Source organism: Vulpes vulpes, chromosome 13 (genome assembly GCF_048418805.1).
Source record: "Vulpes vulpes isolate BD-2025 chromosome 13, VulVul3, whole genome shotgun sequence".
In the NCBI taxonomy this organism is placed as follows: Eukaryota; Metazoa; Chordata; class Mammalia; order Carnivora; family Canidae; genus Vulpes; species Vulpes vulpes.
The window spans coordinates 18,204,373-18,227,734 of NC_132792.1; the positions used below are offsets into that span (position 1 = coordinate 18,204,373).

The window sequence follows — 23,362 nt, forward strand, 5'->3', positions numbered from 1 at the left end:
GCCCAAGGTCCCATTAACGGGAAGGTCCAAGTCAGAAACACTGAATAACTCTGGAATCCCATCCTTTAATCTCCTCCCCAGACTGTCTCCCATCCAGATACAATAATGCCAACAAGGAGGTAAATAAGCTCATAAGCACCAAAAAAAACAAAAACAAAAACAAAAACAAAAACAAAACAAAACAAAAAAACAAAAAAACCTAGAATCTGCTCATCCTCATTTATTCCTATCTCTAGTTTACAGAAGGCAGTTTGGATGGGCACATTTTCCACAAAACTCTTCACCAGGCCAGGACGCTTATTACCTTGGAATTGCTCATTGAAAGGACAGAATGATGGCACAGGAAACACTGCTCTGGTCTCAGATGACCCTGGGCTGAACACCAGCTTCACTCTTAATTTTTTTAAAATGATGAACTGCATTGTATTTGTCCAAATAATACAGATCATTTTTTCCACTATCCATTTCACTCAGCCTGAGACAACACTGCCAGACTCTCCAAAGATTATTCATCTCTGAGACTTATGTTTTGTCCAGTGCTGGATGCCTAGTCTCTACTAAGTTACTCAACTGCCCCGAGCTTCAATTGTATTCATCTGGAAAATGAGTTGAAGAAATAAGAGAACAACATGGTAATGGTCCAGGGTCGCTCCATTACTGTTAGCCACACATGGGTTTCCTTGAGGGCACAGGTTGTTGGCGCCCAAAAGACACCTTGCCAAGGTAAGCCTCTGCAGACTTCATCGATGTAGGGAAGCAGGTGGAAGCAACTCTAGGTGGTCTGGAAGAAAAGGAGGCATCCAGCCTAAACTAGATCAATTCAGCAAGGCCAACAACACAGAGAAAAACATCCAGTGTACTGCTACAGGTACCGGAATAAAATCCTACCCAAGAAACATGGGGTGTGAGAACCCATCAAAGCCTTAATCCCTGATGGCATTTTCTAACTATTTCCATCAAGGTTACCACAGAACCTGTGGTAATCTATCAGAACCACAGAACCTGTGGCAACCTGTGCAGTAATCTATCAGGTGTTCTTATGGGACTGAAGAGCATGGTACCTTTGAAGTAGGAAGAAGCAGATGTTCAAAAAAGAAAGAAATCAGTAGTGAGATTTGGTGGTTTTTGAAGAAACTGTGTTCATATATTTTCTATATCATTTATATCTGTACTCACCTTTTCTCAAACAAAAAAGAAGACTGATAGAGGAAAAAGCTTGCCTACTTTTTTAAAAAAATAAACTTTGTATTTTGAAATCATTTAAGATTTATAGAAAAGCACCAGAGATGGTATAGACAGTTCCCATTTATCCCAGCACCTCCTAGTGTTAAGATAAACATGGTGCAGTGGTCAAAACGAAGACGTTAACACTGGCACCCCCAGCTATTTCAAACCTCATTTAGAGATACAAGGAGAAAACTATTCCTTGAAGCCCATGTTTCACAGGGAAGGTCCTGTATCGACTTAATGAAAAAGACATCGGTCCTTGTGGATGACAATGCTAGCTGCTTGCCCAAAACCCATACTCTCTCTCTCTCTTCCTCCTTATTTGCCCAGGGCAGCAGTGTGCCTGGATAAAAGCATTAGATCCACTGATCGCCTTCCACCAAGGGGTGACCATGGGACACAGTTCTGACCCATGTGATGTAGGTGTAACTCTCTGGAAGAGGCAACCTTTCCTAAATAAAAGCAAAGTCTTAGGGCACCTGGGTGGCTCAGTGGTTGAGCATCTGCCTTTGGCTCAGGCTGTGATCCTGGGGTCCTGGGATTGGGTCCCGCATTGGGTTCCCTGCATGGAGCCTCCCTCTCCCTCTGCCTATGTCTCTGCCTCTCATGAGTAAATAGATAAAAAATCTTTAAAAAATGAAAATAAAAAGCAAAGTCTTGCTAGGTGACACCTCTCTGCCATTCCATCTTCTTCCTGCCCACAGTGTAGATCTGAGGCCTGGCGAACTCTAGGAATGGCAGAGAACAAATGGATGGGGCCTTATATACCTCTTACTAGCCTGGGATTCCCCACCTGGAACAGTTCACTGCCTGAGGCAGAGGGACCTCTCTGTTCAAGCCATCATTACTACATTTTCGGCTGTTTGTAGCAAAACACAATCCTGATACTGTTCCAAATGCGAGTATGGAGACATGAAATCAAAAGCTTAAGAAAACAAATGTTTTCTGTTTATTTGCAGCCCACACCTTGTAACAAACGGCTTGACTTGAAGCCAAGAGGGATTAGACGTAAAGTCACGCAGGCAGAAGAGATGCCTTCCAGCAACTTGGCTCTGATTCCTGTGTGGGAACTGGTTATGGACAGTCCTTGGGCCTCAATTTTTACATCTGTGGAAAAGAAATTACAATAACCTCATCTCTTACTGGATGCAAGTGAGATTAATAAATATATGGGGGCCCACAGATCTCTGAAAGACTGGTCACAATAACGCCAATGCACCAGTAATAATATTGTCCTGCTGCCAGCAAAAATCCAAAGGGTCCCACAATAAAGAGTAGAAGTTTAAGGAGGTACTCCTGAACTTTGGGTTATATATTGGATTAGTCCCTTCTGAGAAAGGGAAATGCCAAGATCAAAACCAGCCTAAGTGATGGTAGTCAGCAATTTCTGACTTGTGGAAATATTTAAAAATCAAGGAGAATATTAAAAAAAAACAGAGGAGACAGAAAATATGATTGTGAAATCATTGTGCTGGGGAAGAGAAAATTATTGTTGCCATTCCAGAAACTTGTGTGGCTGGCAACCAGCTTTATGGGGGTGTTGAAACCGGCACTGCAAATAGAGATAACAAGGCGCTTCTTCGACACAAACATTGAGGAATTTATCCACAGACAAAGATTTGAGATGAGGGACTGAAAAATGATATACACTCACCAGGATACCACCGTATCATATGCTGGATTCAAAAAAGGTCCAGAGCTAGGCTTTCTAGAATGGGCACCTGTGGCTGCCAAGCACTTAAAATGTGGCAGAGTCTGAATTGAGACAAGCTGTAAATGTAAAATATGCACTGGACTTTATTTCATTTATTTTTGTTATTTTTTTTTAAAGTAGACTCCATGCTGGGCATGAAGCCTAACACGGGGCTTGAACTCATGACCCTGAGACCAAGACCTGAGCTGAGATCAAAAGTCAGATGCCTAACTGACTGAGCCATCCAGGTGCCCCTGCACTGGATTTCAAAAGATTGAGTAAGAAAAAGAAAAACATAAAAATAGCCGATTGGTATTTGTCATGTTGACTATATTTTGAAACGACATTTTGGAGATAGCTAAAATATATTATTGAGATTTATTTCACCTGCTTCTACTGTTTTTACTGTGGCTCCTAGAAAATTTAAAAGTACATCTATGGATTGCATTTGTGGCTTACATCATGTTTCTATTGGAAATGGGATCAGTCTAGAGTAGATTCTGGTATCCCATAGGAAGAGCACAGCTAACCACCAAACAAGTTCATCCCTTTAAGTGCAGCACTTTGAGAGCTTATCTGTCATAGAAAATAGCTCTTATCCCAAGCTTCTGACAGCCCAGTGAGCAAGGGTTCTTCCCCTCACCTCACACTATGTCCCCCATCCTCTTTCCTTCATTTGATGAGGATACACGTTATGTTCTCAATAGGAATCCCTTCCTGAGATTATGCTGTAAGCCACAGTCAAAGAGGACTTTAGAGAGAGAGGATCGAGCCTGTGGGCAAAACTAACACCTACCCCTTCTCCCTGGGCATGGTGGCCTTGGTAACTTCGGATGGAAACCTGTGCAGGAGCTGAAGGGGTGGCTACAATAAAATGGAAAGAATATAGACCTCAATATGCAGGCCTTCCTTGGAGAGAAGGAGGGAAGAAGGGGCGTGGGCTCTTCATTGGGTCCAATGTCAACACTAAGAGAAGAAAGTGAAAGGGAACTTTTTAGAAAAAAGCTAGAGAGGGGTGCCTATGTGACTCAGTTGGTTAAGCATCTGCCTTCAGCTCAGGTCATAACCCAGGGTCCTGGGATCCAGTCCCTTTTTGGGCTTCCTGCTCATGGGGAGTTTACTTCTCCTTCTCCCTCTGCCTGCTGCTCCCCCTGCTTATGTTCTCTGTCAAATAAATAAATAAAATCTTTAAAAAAAAGAATTAAAATGTTAGAGCCTTTAAAATACTGCCAGTTTTAAAATAACTTACACAAATAATTTTACAAAAACATTACTCTCTAAATTAGATTAAATTTGGTTATGAATATAAACCATATTTTTTCAATTGTAATCTGGATATGTGTGTGTGTGTGTAAAACTCCTTCTTAAATTTTAACTTAATTTCATTGCATAGTCACACCAATCAGGTTTGACAGATGGTCTGTTTTAAGCCTAGCAATCCCTCCCCAGTACTAATATGCTGTAGCCTGTTTAGCCATTCCTGGCAGAAGAGGAAAAGAGGGAACTGGGAGGAGGAGCTGGAGGCCCAAACACAAAAAGACAATCCAGACACACTGTCTGCAAGGGAGTGCCAGAGAAGAGAAACTGAGTTACCATGAGCAGCTAAGGACCTCCAGCCAGGAGTGGCTAGTTGGGGACTTTCTAGAGGAATAACCACTAGAGTCTGCACGACAGCATCAAGGATGAAATGCTCTGAGTATAATCCTTCTAACTGCCGTAGGAGAACCTGGGTCCCAGACATGAACCCTTGCCTGAACGTTCCAGTCTCCCAGCTGCAAGGGACTAACACAAGAGCTAACTCAATATTGACACAGAGAGGCACCTGGGTGGCTCAGTTGGTTAAGCATCCGCCTTCGCTCAGGTCATGATCCCAGGGTCATGGGATTGAGTCCCAGGTCAGGCTCCCTGCTCAGTGGGGAGTCTGCCTCTGCCTCTCCCCCTCCCCCCCATTCATGCTCTCTCTTGTGCATGTGCACTCCCTCAAATAAACAAAACCTTAAAAAAAAAAAAAGATGGACACAGAGTCAGAGCTAGAAAAATGGTTCACAAAATGGCCTGCAATGGAAAAGAGAATGGAGACATTTCATTCCTTAAAGAAGAACCTCTGAACTTTTTGTCCCCCTCCCCTCCACTCTGCCTCGAGGGCTGTGGGCAAGCTCAAGTCCATCAGTAGCCAGGACTTAAAACCACAGTGCTCCTGACCAGTGGGAGTGGGGAAGGGCATATCATGATCAGTAATCTAAACTGTCCATTCCACCCTGATATGTGTTTCTAATAAACCTGAGATCCTAGCCTACGTGTCCTACTAAAAATGACCACTGAAACTCAGATAAGTCCTTAAATGACCAGTTAACACCTAGCTGAGCAGTACTTAATACAAGATTGCATAGTTTCCATATACTTCAACTACACAGTGACTGTGTTCTTGTGCTCTAAGACTTCCTTATGCTGTTATAAAAATGCTGCATTTGGGTAAACTGAGGGCTCTGTACAGCTGGGATACTGAGCAATGAGCTATCAGGAGTGAGGCAGGAGTTGGTAGGAGAGCAGGCTTCAAAGCCAAACAGCGTCTGTATCTAGATCAGTGTCTGTAGACCTGACAAGTTAAACTAACGTCAACGAAAGTTGGAAATATTTACAGTTACGACACTGTTCACAAAAGCCCTCTGTTCCTTATGCATTGCACTCTTTTAGAAGATTACACGAGATAAGGTATCTTTCATTCCCTTCATACCTGCTAATAGTTAAGGCTTGGTGTAGCTACAGACCTGTTTTCCTTTAACCAATATCAACACTTTAATGTGTGCCAATGTACTGGCCCTTGACTTTGCCAAGCAACCTTGCTCCCTGTGTTTACATTGCAACAACATTCTGACTGTGTACATTTTTCTTCTTGCTTTGGATCCAGCTCTGATAAAAAAGTAAGAGAGAGTCAAAGCATTTCAGAAGGCACAATGGGATAATTCCCCAAAATTCTATATTGAGAAAGTAACACAATTTTATGAGATTATGGCTGTTGATAAACATGTGATCGAAATAATCATGGGAAGTAGACTGAGAAGGCACCTGGGTGGGTTGAGTGTCTGCCTTTGGCACAGGGTATGATCTGGGCGTCCTGGGATCCAGTTGCATACTGGGCTCCCGGCAGGGAGCCTGCTTCTCCCTCTGCTTGTCTCTGCCTCTCTCTGTGTATCTTTCATGAATAAATAAATAAAATCTTAAAAAAAAAATAACAGCCTGTCCATCACTTTTGCCTGCCTTAGCACTCATTTCCCTGTAGTAACAGAAATTTCAACTTTTTTTTTTGGTTTTGTTTTGTTTTTGTGAACAATGGCCCTCCCCTACCTGGTGAATCTGTCAATCAAAGGGTTCTTCCCATCTTGGGCCCAGACGCGGCGTGTGTCCTAGATTCAGCCAATCAGACGCTCTCTAGAGCTTAGCATTGAGCCGCTGCCCTGGCTATAGGTGGCTGGAAGGCCTGGCCTGTTAGTCACAAGTTCCTGGCACCTGGATCCCCAAGAGCTCCTTTAGTTCTTCTTCAAGGCATCTGGTTTTTCAATGTTTCCTTTAACTGTCGGCTAGCTCTGCCATATGTTTAAAGCAAAAGATGACTGGAGCTGCTTATATTCCAAGAACTCTAGCTGGTATAAATACTCAGCCCTGTGCCCAACAAATGGCAAGGCCTCAAAATGTGGTCATTACTGTCATCCATTCATTGAAGACATTTTTTACTGAATAGTTAATATACAAATGCTAAGCCATTGGGGATACAGAGAGAAAACAAATTCTCTGTCCTCAAAGCACTCACATTCTAGTCAAGGGTAAAGAAAGATGAAGATACTGACTGGGTACCATCTGTAATAGAAAAAAATCTCCCTTTGTTGATGGCAAGAAGTTGCCAAAAGCAAAAAGTAAGAGAATGTGTATAGGAGAGTCTTGATGGACAAGAAGGGAGGGTAGGTTGCCATTGACAAAGACTCTCTCCTTGTTCTGACTTTATAGGGAGGTTCCCTCTGAACCCTCTTTTTGAGTAAGCCTTGACCTTGGCCCCCATCCTGTCTTTGGCAGGCTTAGCAAAGAATCCTTAGCCAAAGCTAAGTCAGTTTAGTGAGAGCCGCCCCCCACCTTGATATACAATCACTCTTGATATTTGACCAAATTTCTCATTCTCCATCTTTGATGTATAAGTCCTTGGCCTACCTTTCAAAAAAATTCTCTTAAATTGGTTTAGCAAGAACCTCCCCTATGCTTGACGCCTTCTATTAATAAGTTTCCATCCCTTGACCCCCTCACCCTGTTCCATGGCTACAAATACCTATTTGTCATTGTATTCAGAATTAAGCTCCCTCTCCCTCACCTATGGCAATGCTCGTATTGGAGTAGTCTTGGGGCAAATCTTCCTTACTGTTTTAGCAACTGTCAGAATACTTTTCTTTTCTGCAGCATCACTCAGTCTTGGGCAAGTCACAATCTTGCCTTCAGCCTCAATCATTAGGGCTGTTTTTCTTCCTTTCTTTCTTCCTACCATCTCTCTCTCTCTCTCTTTCTCTCTCTCATTCTTCCTTTGGCCAGGCTATTCCATGCTTCGGCTGAACCCTGTCAGTGTTCTTAATTACTGAAAAGATGGGGTTAATTTCTGTCTGGATAGGGCATCTAGCTTCCTGTGTGGCAGATTGCAAGTTCTCTCTCCATGGCTGTCAGAGTGAATGTCTCAGCTACTGTATTCCCCTGGAGAAGGGGATAAACACAACTACCCCCAAGCAGCTGGGAGGATTAAGAAGATAATATATATAAAACTGCTTTGGGAATTGCAAAATGTTATATATAAATATATGCTTAAAACAAAAGAAGAAGAAAGAGGGCTTGATGAAGTGTTGAAATTGTTGAAGTGCTCTGACTAAATCTTTAAAAGAGGAAATTATATGCCTGGACAGAGCAGCAGTAGCCTGATTATCCAAGGTCAGCTGCTGCAGCTGTGAGCAATTTACCCACGTGATTATCTGATTTCTACCTCCCTCCATGTAAGGAAAAGATAGCTGGATAGCAGCTAAAGTGGTGGAGGGAGATACTTTATTTGAGTAAAGAAACGTTTTCATTGCATTTGTAAAGGTTACACAAAAGTCTCAAGGTGCTTGATCATTGTTTGGGGAAAGGGAATAGTATATGTTATGAGCTAACCATTTTTATGGTTACAACATCTGCCAGGCAGTAGGACTGATGCAATGAGTTGAGGAATTTTTTTCCTAATCTTATGGAGCTTATAATTAGGGTCCAGTCATCTTTAGTGGGAAAGAGCCAGATTGCCTGGATTTGAATCTGGAATCTACCATTTATCAGCTCTTGTCTTCAGCAAGTGACTTAACCTCATCTTTAAAATGAGAATAATTATGCTCCCCAACTCACAGAGTTATGGAGAGGAATAAATGAGTCAACGAGTAGAGTGATTAGAACAGTGGCTGGCACATGGTAGGGGCTCTATAAATTTTAGCTTTTATTTACAGTTCATCAGATTGTGTACAATAGCTGGCATCTGGGGGCCATAAGAAGTAGACTGTTCAGAAAGCCTTTGCCAACTGCTATTATTGAATTTTCATAGCAGCTCTGTGCAAGAGTTACCATAGCAGCCCTGATACAGAGGGCTCACTTGTGGGCCTGGCCCGTGACTTGCATCTGGGAACTTGGCTTTTGGAAACTTCCCGAAGTTACCAACTGATAAGGCAACTTTACCCACCTGGTGCACTGCGTTCTGCTATACCAGTCTGCCTAGATTGTTTGTACAAATGCTATGATTTATGGAGAACATGTGCTTTCCTTCTGAGAGTCTGGAATGCTGGTAGTTGTGCTTGGCCAAGCAGGCAGAGTGCCCCTCCATGAGCAGCAACCCAAAAAAACCTTGTATTTGAGTCTCAAGTGGGCTCCTCCCTGGGAAGAGACATTGCACATTTGTTATTGCATGTTCCTGCTGGAAGAAGGAGCCAGATCTACGTGACTCTGGGAGGGAGGACAGAGGAAACGTGTGCCTGGATTTCTTCAGACAACACCTGATACATCTTTTTCCCCTTCTGTGTGTCCTTTCACCATAATAAATCTTAGCCATGAATCCAACTATATGTTGAGTCCTTCTGGTACGTGGGGGAAGTTATATGATCTCCCCCGCAAAGTGAGTAAATAGCTCTCAAAGGTATATAATGTGACTCTAATTTCATAAATCTAAAAATCTAAGAAATGGAAGAATTGAGATGTCCACATGGCCATTTGGTATATGGAGGAGCTGAGACCAAGTTCCTGTCTGTCTCCCTCCCAAGACAGCATTTATTTCACTGTGTCAGGTAGCCACACCGAGTTATATACAACCTGGTCAAGAAAAATGTCTGTCTCGGCCACAGCACCTAGTAGCTACTGGTTAGCTATACAACCTTGGGAAAATATCTTAAAGGCTTTGCACTTCTGAACTCTTCACTGTAAAACTGTAATAATAATAATAATAATACCAATGTCACAGAATTGCTGTGAAAATGTAATAAGATTTTATATATATGTCATATATGTGAAGCACATACATATTAAATATTAAATGTATAAATGTAAAAAATTAAAATCTATATAGTATTTAGCTCAGTGCCTGATATATAGTAAACCTTAATAAATGAAAAGGCTGGATAAATATGTGCATATGTGGCCAACATACATACATTTGTATCAATATGTACATATATGCATGCATGTGTGTATATACACACACACACATACCTATATTGGCTTGTAAGTTAATGACTCATCTAACAAGTTATGTCTTGATTACAGAGCATCATTCACCATTCATAAATGAAGCCAGTTAGGATTTCACAGTGGGCCTGATTTTTTATGTCTACTGGTTTCAATCTAGGGAACCACTTCTGCTCAAAGCCTAACATCTGACTTCCTTTAATGTTTAACCTGTGAAGTTAATTATTAGCTAGAGAATTCAGAGCTTTGCTTAAGATACTAACTGGTATTCATCATTAGCTCTAACATACACATACATGGTGACCATATTTTTGTATCTCAAACATAGAACTTGTAATCTAGCAATGAATTGCTATACTGGGAAACTGAGACTCTCTTGGAAACTCTGACATCTATAGGTGGAGAATATTTAATCCTCCTGAAACTATGGGAAGCAAACTTCTGGGGTTAAGATTTGCTTTTAGTAATGCCTTATTTTATCCTTTACATTGCAACTTTATGGCATTTTATGTTGATAGCATTACAAAATTACAATGTGGTTGAAGTATAATTACTCCCTTTTGGGAAATCATTTGGAAATCATTCCGTGTCACCCTTTCTCTTCTCTCTGAAGATGTTACAGTATCAGTCAGTAAACTGTAGTATAAGAGGTTGATTTCCTCTGGAACTTGGTATCACCAAGTTTTCCATCCCTAGCAAAGATGGCAGGACTAATTGTAACCCACATGCACTGTTTTTCACTGTGGAAAGCCCCACACTCCAACCAACTCTGAGTTCACACTTATTAGCAAATATCCATTTGGAAGTGATTACCCAAGTGGCCTCAGATGAACTCTTTAGCCTACTGGTGCCCTGGTTTCCTTTTCTATAAAATGATGATAATAAGAACACCTACCCTATGGTCAACAATACCATATCGTACACTTAAAAGTTTGTTAAGAAGACTGATCTCATGTTAGGTGTTCTTAACACAATAAAATAAATTTCACAATAATAACACAAAGAATATCTGCCTCAAAGTATTTAAGAGGTTTAAATAAGTTAATATTTGTGAAATCATTAGAATGGTGCCTGCCACAGAGTTTAAAATGAATAAACAAAATATACAATCCTTCATCTATCATTTGCTAAATGCTTCTATATCCATCTTATAGTCTCAACAAGACTCAAAGCTGTCTAAGGCCAGAGACCACACTGGCACTCTACTTCCTATTCAGCTTCCCACCCTCAGTGAGCTTAGCCCTGCAGCAGATATATAAGGCCATCAATAAACAGTTGTGAGTTCGATCGTGACAGTGTGACATAGGGGAAGCCACCCTGGAATACACTGTGTGGCGTGAGTGCCTCTCTGACCAATGCCTGTAGGTCAGTAGGTTTCAAGATACTTGACCCCAACACACAGTAACAATTTGTATGTGGCAAATTGATACACACATGAATATTTTCATATGTTTATCTAATTATCTCACTGAAATCAAAGTTTTACAAAACAGTACTTAACCATACCATGTAAAATATGCTCCAACAGAAACAGGAAACTATTCTAGTTAAATCTAGTCCAGTGCATGTCAAACTTTAAAGTGCATTCAAAACACTTGGAGGTCATGCTAACATGTAGATTAGATTCAGCAGGACTTGGTAGGATCAGAGAGTCTGCATTTCTATCATGCTCCCATGGTGACACTGTACCATCCCTGGACCATATTTAGTATAGAAATAATGCTGGGAATGGCTCTCTAAATTTATTTCACAGCCCACTAAAGGGTTGCAATCTGCAGCTGTAAATCACTTATCCAAATAATTTTGAAAGTGTCTTTCATCTCTATAATCCCATTATTATCTTCCTAACCTCAGAACAGAAATCCTAGGCCTGGGTGGGAATAGGGGTAGGGAAATTCACAGCAAGAACGACTCAAGTATTACATTTCCTATTGACTTTTATGCTGATATGCCTGTTTGGCTCCAGCCCTGTCCTCACTGTTCAAAGCTTACACCTTGTAGCTATGTTAATAAATTGATTGAGTACTCATTATGAGCAGGGCACTGAACTGAATGCTTTATATCTATCACATTTACTCCTACAACCACCCGTGTAGATATTGCCATTTTATAGATGAGAGAAGGCAAGTAGCCATAACTGGTGGAGTTGGGATTCCAGAGCCTATGTTCTTGTGATAGCTAGCCTCTTAGATGGCTCCAGTGATCCTTGCCTCCTGACATTCACACCCCCTTTATAGTCCTCTCTCACATTGAATATGGCCTACCTGGTAGTCAGTAGAGTATTGAGAAAATGAGTGTGTGACTGCCAAGACTCACTCAGAAGACACTGTGGTTTCTGTCTTGCACTCACTTAGATTATTCCCTCTACAAGAGCCCAGGTTGTCATGTCATCAGAATTCTCAAGCAGCCCTATGGAAAGTCCATACAGCAATGGACTGAAGCTTTCTGCCAACATCCAGCACCAACTTGTTAGGCATATAAGTGAGCCACCATGGAAGCCAATCCTGTAGCCTTTCACATCTTCAGACAACCGTAGCCCTCGACTGACATCTTTACTGCAATCTCACAAGAGACCCAAATCTAGAAACACCTCACTAAGCCTCTCTCAACTTCCTGACCCACAAAAACTGTGTGAGGTAATAAACATTTATTATCATTTTATATCTTTAATGCCTGGGGTCATTTCTGATGCAGCAATAGATACCTCACATAGTTCCTAACCAGTAGGATAGGCCATCATCATTATGATTCAGGCCTAAAAGGAAAATGAAACTCCTATGAGGCCTTTTGGATTAGTTGTTCATTACGGCAGTGTGCACCATGGTTCAGCAAATTCTCATTCTCCCCCTGCAACCAACTTTGGATGAAGCATCTACTTCCCATCTGGACTGGCCCAGATGACTTGCTGTAGCCAATTGGATATGGGCGTTGAGGATGTTAGATCACATTTGGAGACACTACAAGAATCTGTCTGCCCTCTTTAGCTTCTGCTCTCATTTATAAAAACAATATATCCCAGAGAGTAGATGTTCCTTTAGCCTGGGTCCCAGAGTGAGAATGGATGGCCAACCCAGCTGACCCTGAGCCCAGCTTGGAGACAAGCCAAGCTGAGCCCAAGTCCATGCAGAGGGACAACTGACTTGCAGACTCATGAGTGAGAAATAAATGCTTGTTGTGATAAGCCATGGGATTTTAGGGTTGTTTGTTACCTCAACCAAAACTGAGCCACACACTCACCATGCTGTATGATGCCGTGTTCCATAAGCCGGTGGCAAAGCTGCTCGGCCTCTTTCCTTGTCGTGGCCTCACCTTCCTGAACCAGCCAATCCAGGAATTCAGATGCCATGAAGGTGCGTTCATACTTGACCCCTTCCTCTTCCCTCGCTTGCAGAAGTGTGTTTTCAGGGCTCATCAGCCTGGGAGGAAGGGAAGGAAGGGAAGAAAAATAAACCTACACGGATGGAAAATAGCTAATTTGAAATCCTACATCATAGGTTTCTGCGAAGTATCACAGCAAAGTTGTCAGACAGACAAGTGTGACTGTCATGTGCTATTACAAATGTAATGCTTAACAGAAGGATCTGCTTCAGGAGTGAAAGAGATGTGTTTGCTCCTGGTAATTAAGGGGGGAAAAAAAGCTGGTGGGGTGCCTGGCTGGCTCAGTTGGTAGAGTTGCAATTCTTGATCTCCGGGTTGTAAGTGCAAGCCTCACGCTGGGTGTAGTGATTACTGAAAAGAAAAGAAAAGAAAAGAAAAGAAAAGAAAAGAAAAGAAAAGAAAAGGAAGAGAAGAAGAGAAGAGAAGAGAAGAGAAGAGAAGAGAAAAGAGAAAAGAAAGGAAGAGAAGAGAAGGAAAAGAAAGAAGAAAAAAAAAGAAAAGAAAAAAAAGAAAAGAAAAGAAAAGAAAAGAAAAGAAAAGAAAAGAAAAGAAAAGAAGAATCTGGAAATGTAATCCAAAACCCACATTAGCAGACTGCCACCTTGAAAAGGGCAATTTATTAGCCAAGCCCCATCACATCTTTTTTTTTTTTTTAAGTTAGTATTTCTTTCCTAAAAGAGTCACTCAACTTCCTGAATCACTGGGCTAACAAGACGACTGCTATTGATTAAATGTTTGAGTCCCCTCAAAATTTATATAATCAGATTTGACCAGTGTGATGGTATTGGGAGCTGGGACCTTTGGGAGGTGACTTTCATAGTCCCCATGATGGGATCACTGCCCTTGCAAGAAGAGACAGAGAGCTTGTTTCTCCCTTCTCTCCTGATGAGGGTACAAGGAGAAGACTGCAAACCAAGGAGAGGGCCCTCACTAGACACCAGATCTGCATGATGCTTTGATCTTGGACCCTCTCTGCTTCCCAGCTGAGAAATAAGACTTTATTGTTTTAGCCACCCAGTCTATGGCATTTGTTACAGCAGTCTGAACTGACGTAAGCCACTCCTTCACAACACCCCCGTCCCCACAGAGCTTATTTCTCACACCTCCTTCTCTAGCATTCTCCAACTGCCCTCGCGTCTGTCCTCACCATACCTCTGAAAGAGCTCCCGCTGGTGTTGTAGTTTTGGAGAATACTTGCATCCGTATATGATGGGAATTTATAGATCCCCGCTTTGTTTGATGTTAATAGCAATAGATGCTGCTGACCATTTCCCTCCTCCAGAGGGGCATTATATTCCCCTGGTTTCCCTCCTGTCCCACTGTTCCTACCTCTTTCTCAGTTACCTTTGTGTTGGTTCCTCCTCATCTCCCTGGACTTTAAAGGCTGGAATTTCTTGTGATTCAATTACCCAAATACCTCTTTTCTCATTGCATAGTCTCTCAGGGAGATTGTTTCATCCCTGTGGCTTCAATTGCCATCCATGCCCCAAAGATTCCCAAATTTATGTCGCTAAATCAAGCCTATATTCTCAACTCCAGACCTTAGTGTCCACGTGGACATCTCAAAAACACCTCAGAATCAACAAACCTAGAACTGAACTCAGGTTCTTCCAACAAACCTGGTCCTGTGCCACTAGTACTTCCATCATCCCACCAGAAAACAAGGCAGCATCATTTATGCCTCCATCTTCCTCATCCCCCCAACTCCAGTCCAGACAGTCGTATGAATTGTGAATTTTATGTCCTAAATCATACTCCTATATGTCTAGGTCTTTCCATCTCCAATGGTGCCACTACCTTAGTCCAAAATACCAACACCCTTCACCCAGTTACAATGGTTTCTTCAATAGACTTTACTAGCCACCCACTTTTGCTCTCCTTGTAAACTCAGGCATTGAAGTCCAGACACAGCAATTAAATTTATCTTTTTCAAACTCAGACCTGATAATGTCCTAATCCTGTTGAAGATACACTTCAATGGTTTCTGATTGCTTTTAGACTAAAGACCAAAATCTTTTATATGACCGATCTTTAATGCAAGCACAATCTTTCCCTTTACCTCTTTAGGACCATTTTCACCTCTGACCTCATTTTGCTTCAGGGATGGTCTTCTTATAGTTCCTCAAACATATTATACATCACCTGCCACAGGGCCTTTGGATATGTCATTATTGCAGCTGGAATGCTGTCCCCCACCTTTCCACTGTTCTACTTCTTAAGCCTATTTGACTCCTTATCCTTTGTATCTCAGCTATCCTCGGGTCTCCATTAGGCCATTCATTGCTCCCTATACAGTTTGGGTGATTATCACATTAAAGACTACCTTGTCTACTCAATTATAAGCTCCAATAGGGTAGGGCCTGTGTTTGCCCATAAAACTTTGTTTAATGGAAAATGGAATCCGATAAAATGCCAAAATCATTGTGTCTTCTTTCTCTTTAAAACAATTCCTAGATAGGTTCCTATCTCTCACATGAAAGTTTTTCTTTTAAAAACCCTTATTTCTTTTCAAACTAAAAATAATATGCAACACAAGTACCATTTCATTCTAGAGCAGGAGAAAACCTTAGAGATCACTGTAATCCAATCCCCTCCTCATCCATATGAGAAAAATGTCACTCTCTAATACAACATTCTATATCAATTAAATCTGAATGCACAAAATGCAATTCTCATCCAAATGAGAAAAAAAATGAATGATAGCATTCAATGTTTCAGGAAGGAAACTTGCTGAAGGTCATGCAAAGAGGCACATTATACATGTTTATAAATCATTTCATTTGGAGTAACTGAACCTCCATACTGATTGTCCATTCACAAGGTGTGTATTTTCAGTGCTTTTGCACTTAGTACCCAATACTGCTGTGGAAAGGATACTGGGCTAGGAATTTGAAGACTTAAGTTTATTCAGAATTGAGCACCTAACTGTAAGATACAAAACAAGCTGCTTTTCTTTGTTTCAGCCTCCTTTTTCTCAAGTGAATAATGTTATTTTAACCCATGATTATGACAAACAGCTGTACAGTACAAAAGATAAGGTATATGCAAAGTGTTACACTATTTAATGAATCATGGTGCCTACCCCAGGGCAGGATGGATTTGTGCCCAACAGCTATGAAACGACAAGGGAAAACCCCCATTCGCGCTCCCTCCACTCTTCCCAGCAGAACCTTCAGAGTCCTATTATATGAAAGTCATGGCAGGGCACAGGATTGGGAGGTAGGAGGCCAGAGAGCCTAGCCACAAACTAATCACATAACTTCTCACTACTTCAGCATCCCCCTATTAAGTGAGGAAGAGAATACCTAATCTACTTCCTTTCCTGGATTGCTGTTATCAAAAATCTTTGGAAAAAGAAGTTCTAAGTATATGCTTTTATATTAAGAGTATTTATAAAAGCTATCAGCATCTAAGAGAACTCATTAAAAAAAAACCTTCTTAGCATGGAACAGAACTCATTTAAAAATCTTTTTATTTAAAAAAAATTATTTTTGTTTAGACCTTTCTCCAAGTCAATCCTCTTCTGTATTTTAATCCATCCTTAGAGAAAGCTCCTGGGCTGCTTTCCCAGGTTGAGTAACATCTAGTTGGTATGAGTAATAAGAATTATATTTAATGTTACAGTGACCACGTCCTTCTAAGAAGACCAAAAGGGCAGATAAGAATCTAGAAAAGAGAATCAAAGGGCCTATGTGCATGCCCAAATTAGGAACACCACCATATCTTAATTTCTTTTGACCCTCAAATAATTGGTGTGAAATTGGTATTGGTATTTTGGTGTGAAAATAGAGGCAAGCTAGCCTCCTTGGTTTTCCAGTTGTAAACATTATTTCCTCTAAGAAGTCTTCTTTGATCCCACAAATCTGGACCATATGCCACATCTAAGGGCTCCCATAGTTCCCTGCAGGATCTTTAGAGCCCCAGAGGAACTGCCTACTCAAACCATAGGCCTTTTTTTTAGATAACTGTCCTTACCTATGTGGTTCACAGTAGTTTTCTAATACAAAAGATCCTCAAAACATGTAGCTGAGTGAATAAATGCAACTCAATTATATGCATTCTCCTGCTCCACATCGTTATCCCAGACTATTAAAAGTGACCCCCTTAGCTATCACCAAGGAGGTAAGAGACAACAGATACTAGTGAGCAGGTGGTGAAAAGGGAACCCTTTTATATTGTTGGTGGGGTTGTAAATTGGTCCCACCACTACAGAAAACAAGATAGAGGCTCCTCAAGAAACTAAAAATATATCTACTGTATAATCCATCAATTCCACTCCCGCGTATATATCCAAAGGAAATGAAAACAGGATTTCAAACAAATATCTGCCCTCTCATGTTTATCACAGCATTTTCACAATAGCTAAGATATGGAACCAACCCAAAGGACCATCAGGAGATAAAGAGATAAAAAAGATGTGGTACATTAAAAAAAAAAAAAAAAAAACGATGTGGTACATATACACAATGGAATATTATTTAGCTAGGAGAAAGGAAGATATCCTTCTTCCCACTTGCAACAATGTGGATGGACTTTGAGCACATTATGCTGAGTGAGAGAAGTCAGAGAAAGATGAGTATTATATGATGTAACTTATATGTGGAATCTAAAACATGAAATCTATAAAAAAAAAAGGGGAGAGTAAAGTGGTGAGACTAGGGGACTAGAGGGGGTAGATGAGACTGAGGCTTAAGGGTACAAACTTGTAACAAGTAGTAAATAAGCCATAGAGAGCTAATACACAGTGTAATGAATATAGACAATAATATTGCACAATTATGTTATGTGATAAACATCACTGTATCCACAATCATACTGCAATATAGAAATGCATCAAAGTAATACACTACACACTTTAAAGCTGCACAATGTTACATGTCAAATTTATTTTTTTAAAAAAAGACAATCTAGATTAAATGCCATTTATCTGATTCAGGAAGTTTGATTTAGCAAGGATTCCTAAATTCTATGAAACATGATTATATAGTCTCCAACTATGATAAAACTAAGAAAACAAATACAGGCCAAAAAACAAAACAAAAAAACCCTAAAAACTGACCCTCCCTATATGCAGATGAGGTGAATCTAGAGTTCCTGCCCTATCGATACTCTCCATTTAAGACACAGATGGAGACGCTTGGCTTTTCTTTCTCTTTATAACACTCCGTGCATTCTAGCTCAGCAATTTTCTTTTCGGGTGTGGGGAGGACAAGTGGATAGGGTTTATTTGTGTCACTTCTTGTAACCAGAAACATGACCTGCCAGAAAGCTCTGGAGCTCCTGCTAAGTAGCTGGTGGCCTCTGGACAAGCAGCTGGTTAGCTGCTGTTGCCAATGCTCTTTAGAGAAGAGGCAAATTGGCCAGCCTGCTATTTAAAACTTGCCCGGCCAGCCTTAGTTGTTCCTTATTTCATTTCTTCTTAAAATCAAATAATGTTCCTATACAGGCTCCTCTCTAAGATAAAGACTTTCATGGGATTTGATTTTAGTACTAATATGTGGTCACAGTGTTAAGGCAAGACTTACTACTTGTTCCAATTACGTTTTGCTCTCTAACAAGCTATCCTCAAAGTTGGTGGCTTTGAAACAACCACTATTTCATTATATCTTAGTGGGTTGCCTGGGGCTCAACTGAGTAGTACCTCCATCACTCTTGCTAGGGGTCACTCATGCCATTGCAGACGTTGGCTAGGGCTTGGTGTCTGGTGCTGCAGTGCTCCTGAGTCAACGCAGCCTCTGTCCAGTGAGGCAGGCTGGACATTGAGATGCAGAGCTCAAGAGGAAGGAGAAAGATGCTACCAGAACTTGCTTATGGTTTTATTGAAAACCAATCTACTGACCATACAATTAACCCATTTAGCATGTACAATTCAATGGTATTAGTACACAGAGTACACAACCATCACTACAATCCATATTAGAACATCTCCTTCACCCCAAATGAAACCTCATTACAATCACTCCCTACTTCTCCACTGCCCCATCCCTAGGCAAACACTAATCTATGTTCTGCATCTACAAATTCGCCTGCTCTAGACAGTTCAAATAAATATAATCATATAATATGTGGCACTGTGTGACTGGTTTCCTTCATTTAGCATAATGTTTTCAAATTCATCCATGCTGTAGCATGTATTACTATTCTATTCCTTCCACAGTTAGTATGGCCAAATAATATTCCATTGTATGGATATAATATATTTTGTTTACCCATTCATTAGTTGATGGACATTTGGGTTGTTTCCACTTTTGGTTATTATGAATAACGCTGCTATGAACATTCATATTCAATTTATGTATAGACATATGTTTTCATACACATCTAGGAGTACAATTGCTGGATCATGTGGTAACCCTGCTTAACCCTCTGGGAAACTTCCAGACTGTTTTCATACTGGCTGCACTATTTTCATTTCCACCAGTAAAGTGTGAGGGTTCCTATTTCTCCACATCCTCGCTAGCGGTTGCTACCATCCATTCTTTTTTCTTAGTGCCATCCTAGTGGGTGTGAAGTGGTATCTCACTGTGGTTTTGATTTGCACTTCCCTGATGATTAATGACATTAAGCATATTTTCATGTGCTTATTGTCCATTTGTATATATTCTTTGGGAAAATGTCTATTCAGAGCCTTTGTTTATTTTTAAAATTAGGTTGTCTTTTCATTATTGAGTTTTAAACATCTTTTATATATTCTGGATGCAAGTCCATTATGAAATTCATGATTTGCAAATATTTTCTCCATTCTGTGGATTTAAATTTTGAAGTGGTTCAAATTCTCCATTTTAGTCACTTGTGTGTTCAGTGTTACAGCTAAGAAACCGCTGCCTAGCCCAAGCCCAGGAAAATTTATTTGCTCTTATGTCTTCTTCCAAGAGTTTTACGTTTTAGTCCTTACATCTAGTTTTATAATCAGTTCGAGCTAATTTTTCTAGAAGGCATGGGGCTGGAGTCTACCTTCATTCTTTTGTATGTGGCTATCTAGTTGTTCCATCACCATTTGTTGAAAGATTATTCATTCCCTGTTGAATTATTTTTGGCAGTCATCAAAAATCCATCAACCCAGCCAGGCCTTCTTTAACTGCCGGGCTCCAAAGTCACAGAATGTCAAGTGCCCTGGATTGTATTCATTAAAGCTATCAGACTCAGGCCAGACTCAATGGGAGGGAAAGAGCAACATGCATGCATAGCAAGAGGTGGAAAAGTTTGGAACCATCTTGGAGAGTAGGAACCACACGGATTTATTTTCATTAATTGGCTGAAAGGCAATTTCAATTCTTATAGCTCATTCACAGTTTTGTGTTGTCTCTTCCTCATTTATTTAATATTTTTTTACTTTACTTAAAGTAGAAAGTAGTTTTAAAAGCATGAGATTAAAGACAAATCCAGCTTTCAATCCTAACTACATACATGTTAGCTTCATGACCTTGCTTCCCTAAGTGACCACTGGGGAGTTCTGCAGTTTTGAGTGTGATAATGCATGGAACACTTCAGTCACAGTGTCAGTTGCGCCTGAAAAACTGAACACATTTTAGCCATGATGAGGATGAGGATGATAATGATAAAAGTTTTCTACATGGAGTCATTATTTGATAAAATCAAACCCCTTAGTGGCAAAAATTAATTAAGATTGTGTGCATTTCTCTAGACAAGAATAACAACTCTATTTTAATCAGTAATCAGAAGTGTATATGATGCTCAGAAACTCTTATATTGTGTAGAACAAATTCTTTTTTAATCAAAACTGTCCTGTTCTGGCCTACAATCATGACATAAAGCCATATGCCAAAATCAGTGTTAGGCATTAACAATACTTGCCTCATGTAAGCATGTACACATCAGATTTTGATTGTGTATGTGAGTTGATTTCAACCTTTCCTGGATATATATCTGAGTCAGATTTCCCAGGCTCACTTTAACCCAGGGGGAAGGCAGCATTACAATAGAAGGAACTGCTACATTTGGGGGCCAATACAGAAATAGAAATACGCTGATAGTGATCTCTTTGTGCACTGAAAAAAATTCAAAATAGCTGAGAAGGCCCTATATAACACGAGAACATACATAAATGGTACTCAAGGGCACAAGCTAGGGAGAGTCACAATGATCCATGTGCTATGTGGCCAAAAAGATGCTTTAGGATTTTAGAAAGGTAGCTTTTTAAAAAGTCATTTGTTAATATAATGATAAATTATTTTAAAAGGCAAAATGTATGACTTAATACACATGATAACCATTAAAAATTAAAAATTCATTCACCCAAATATTAAAAGACTTTCTTATTCCTGGGGGTAGCTTGTGAATGATTTTTCTTTTCTTCTTAATAGAACACTCTATTACTCAAATTATTCCCCAGGGAGAATGTACTGTTTTTGTAACTAGGGGAAAATGTTATCAATGAAGAAGTTATATTAAGGTTGTTTTATTGTTGTTGCTGTTTTTCAGAGAGAGAGAGAGCATGCACACTTGCAGGGGAAAGGGAGGGGGAGAAATTGAGGGAGGGGAGGGGCAGAGGGAGAAGGAGAGAGAGAATCCGAAGCAGGCTCCAAGTTCAGTGTGAGCCCCATATGGGGTTCAATCTCAGGACCCTGAGATCATGACCTTGATCAAGAGTCAGACACTTAAACAACTGAGCCAACCAGGAGCCCTAAGATTAAGCTTATATTTAACTGGATGACTTGTTCCTGACAAAATGCTTATATTAATACCCGGTATAATAAAGTAGTTCCCAATGTATAAATGATATATTTACATGTATATTCCCAACATACAGTTTGAATGTACAACATTGATTGACTTCTGTGATTAGAAAGAAGGTATTAATTAGGTAGAAATGCTTACATGAGCATTGGTATTTTTAAGTACTATGCTATTGTCTATAAAAAAGATATACAGATAAACTGACATAATTTTCATAATAATTAGGTTTGGAACTAGTCAACAGAAAACTGTTCAGTTAATATTTATGAGTAAAAACGCTACATACCGGAAAGGGTGACAGAAAGAAGGGAAAAACAGCATTTTACATCCTTTGCCAACAAGTATCTTTTACCTGCTTTCGCTCCTGCTTTCATATTCATATTATACACTGAGTTTAACATCTTCGCTTTCATTTTCCTTCCTTACTTATGCTATTCCCTCACATCTCCTCTTTCTTCCTTGAAGAAATCTAAACTATTTTTGAAAAGGGGAGGGGGGCTCACTGTACAGTGATACAGGTTGTCACCGCACAAAGAAACCTGGCTTCAGGCAAAAAGGAGGGCTAAAGTCCAGCCCTAATTCCTCATGAGCAGTCCTGTGTAGAAATGACTGCCCTAGCCTAAAGGAAAGGGCAAAAAGCTACCTGGTTCTCATTTGCAGTAGGTGCTAAATGATGCAGTGGGTCTCTGCTTTAAAGGGCTGGATTAAGTACTAACTCCTCTTTGAAGCTATCCCCACTAAAGTACAAGCCAGACAGATCTCTCTCTGTTTTGAACTTAAAATCAGGGCCATGGTTTATGTATCCATTCAATTTTTAATGCACTCCAGCTAAGCTAGAAGCTTCTGAAAGATACACACCATGCCTTAAATGTTTTCATTTCTTAAAAAATTGAGCCTAGGGAAGGCGTATACCTCAAGTGCCCAACAAATATTTGTTAATCAACTAAAAACTAAAAATATCCCAAGCCAACAGTAATAGAGAGGGTTATTTGTCTTTGAAGGGTGAAATACCTTCCTCCTTGCTTGCTTTTTTAAATCCGCTTAAAGAAAAACTAGAACTTTTTAATGCTGGTTTTATGCTCTGAAGAGACTGGTATTCTGGGACCTGAGCTGTAATTTTCACATTGCCCATGGTTTTTAGTGTTGTTGTAGTAAACATTTTCAGAACTTGAATCAGCTTTAGACAGAAGCCAAGTGTGATTTCAAGGCCACAGCTACCCTAAAAGGCCACATTCAGCTATGGTTTCGTAACTGTAAAATTACCCAGGAAGAAAAAGCTGAGCACTTTTACAATGCATTCAAAACTATTCCAACCTCTGTTAGCCTTTTCAAACAACTGTCCAGAGAAGGTGGGCGCTAAAACATATTACAAAGGCTTCTTTTAAGGGAATGGTTATTATTTATTTTGGATATTTCCATAATTATTAGAAAATATTTGTGTCATTTGGGGCCAAAAACAAAGACAGAAAAAGAGGTAAAGAAAGAAGTTTAGGAGAGGTAAGATGAAGGGATAAAGAAAAATTGAGGGCAATACCAACTAGAGAAAATAAATATACTCTAAAACGGTAAGAAAATGAGTAAAAAACTGAAAATGAGGACACATAGGTCCTACTTTTGCACAGGTTAATGGGCTAGGTGACA

The 23,362-nt window shown here is 40.2% G+C and overlaps 1 protein-coding gene across 1 annotated transcript in view; it reads right to left on the reverse strand.

Annotated features, from left to right (window-relative positions):
* The window catches only part of DEPTOR (DEP domain containing MTOR interacting protein), a 132,179-nt gene that overhangs the window by 51,350 nt on the left and 57,467 nt on the right, over window positions 1–23,362 (reverse strand). The window contains exon 4 of the mRNA XM_072734019.1: window positions 12,884–13,062. Within this exon, the coding sequence (XP_072590120.1) occupies window positions 12,884–13,062 (179 nt within the window). The remainder of the gene's footprint in view (window positions 1–12,883; window positions 13,063–23,362) is intronic.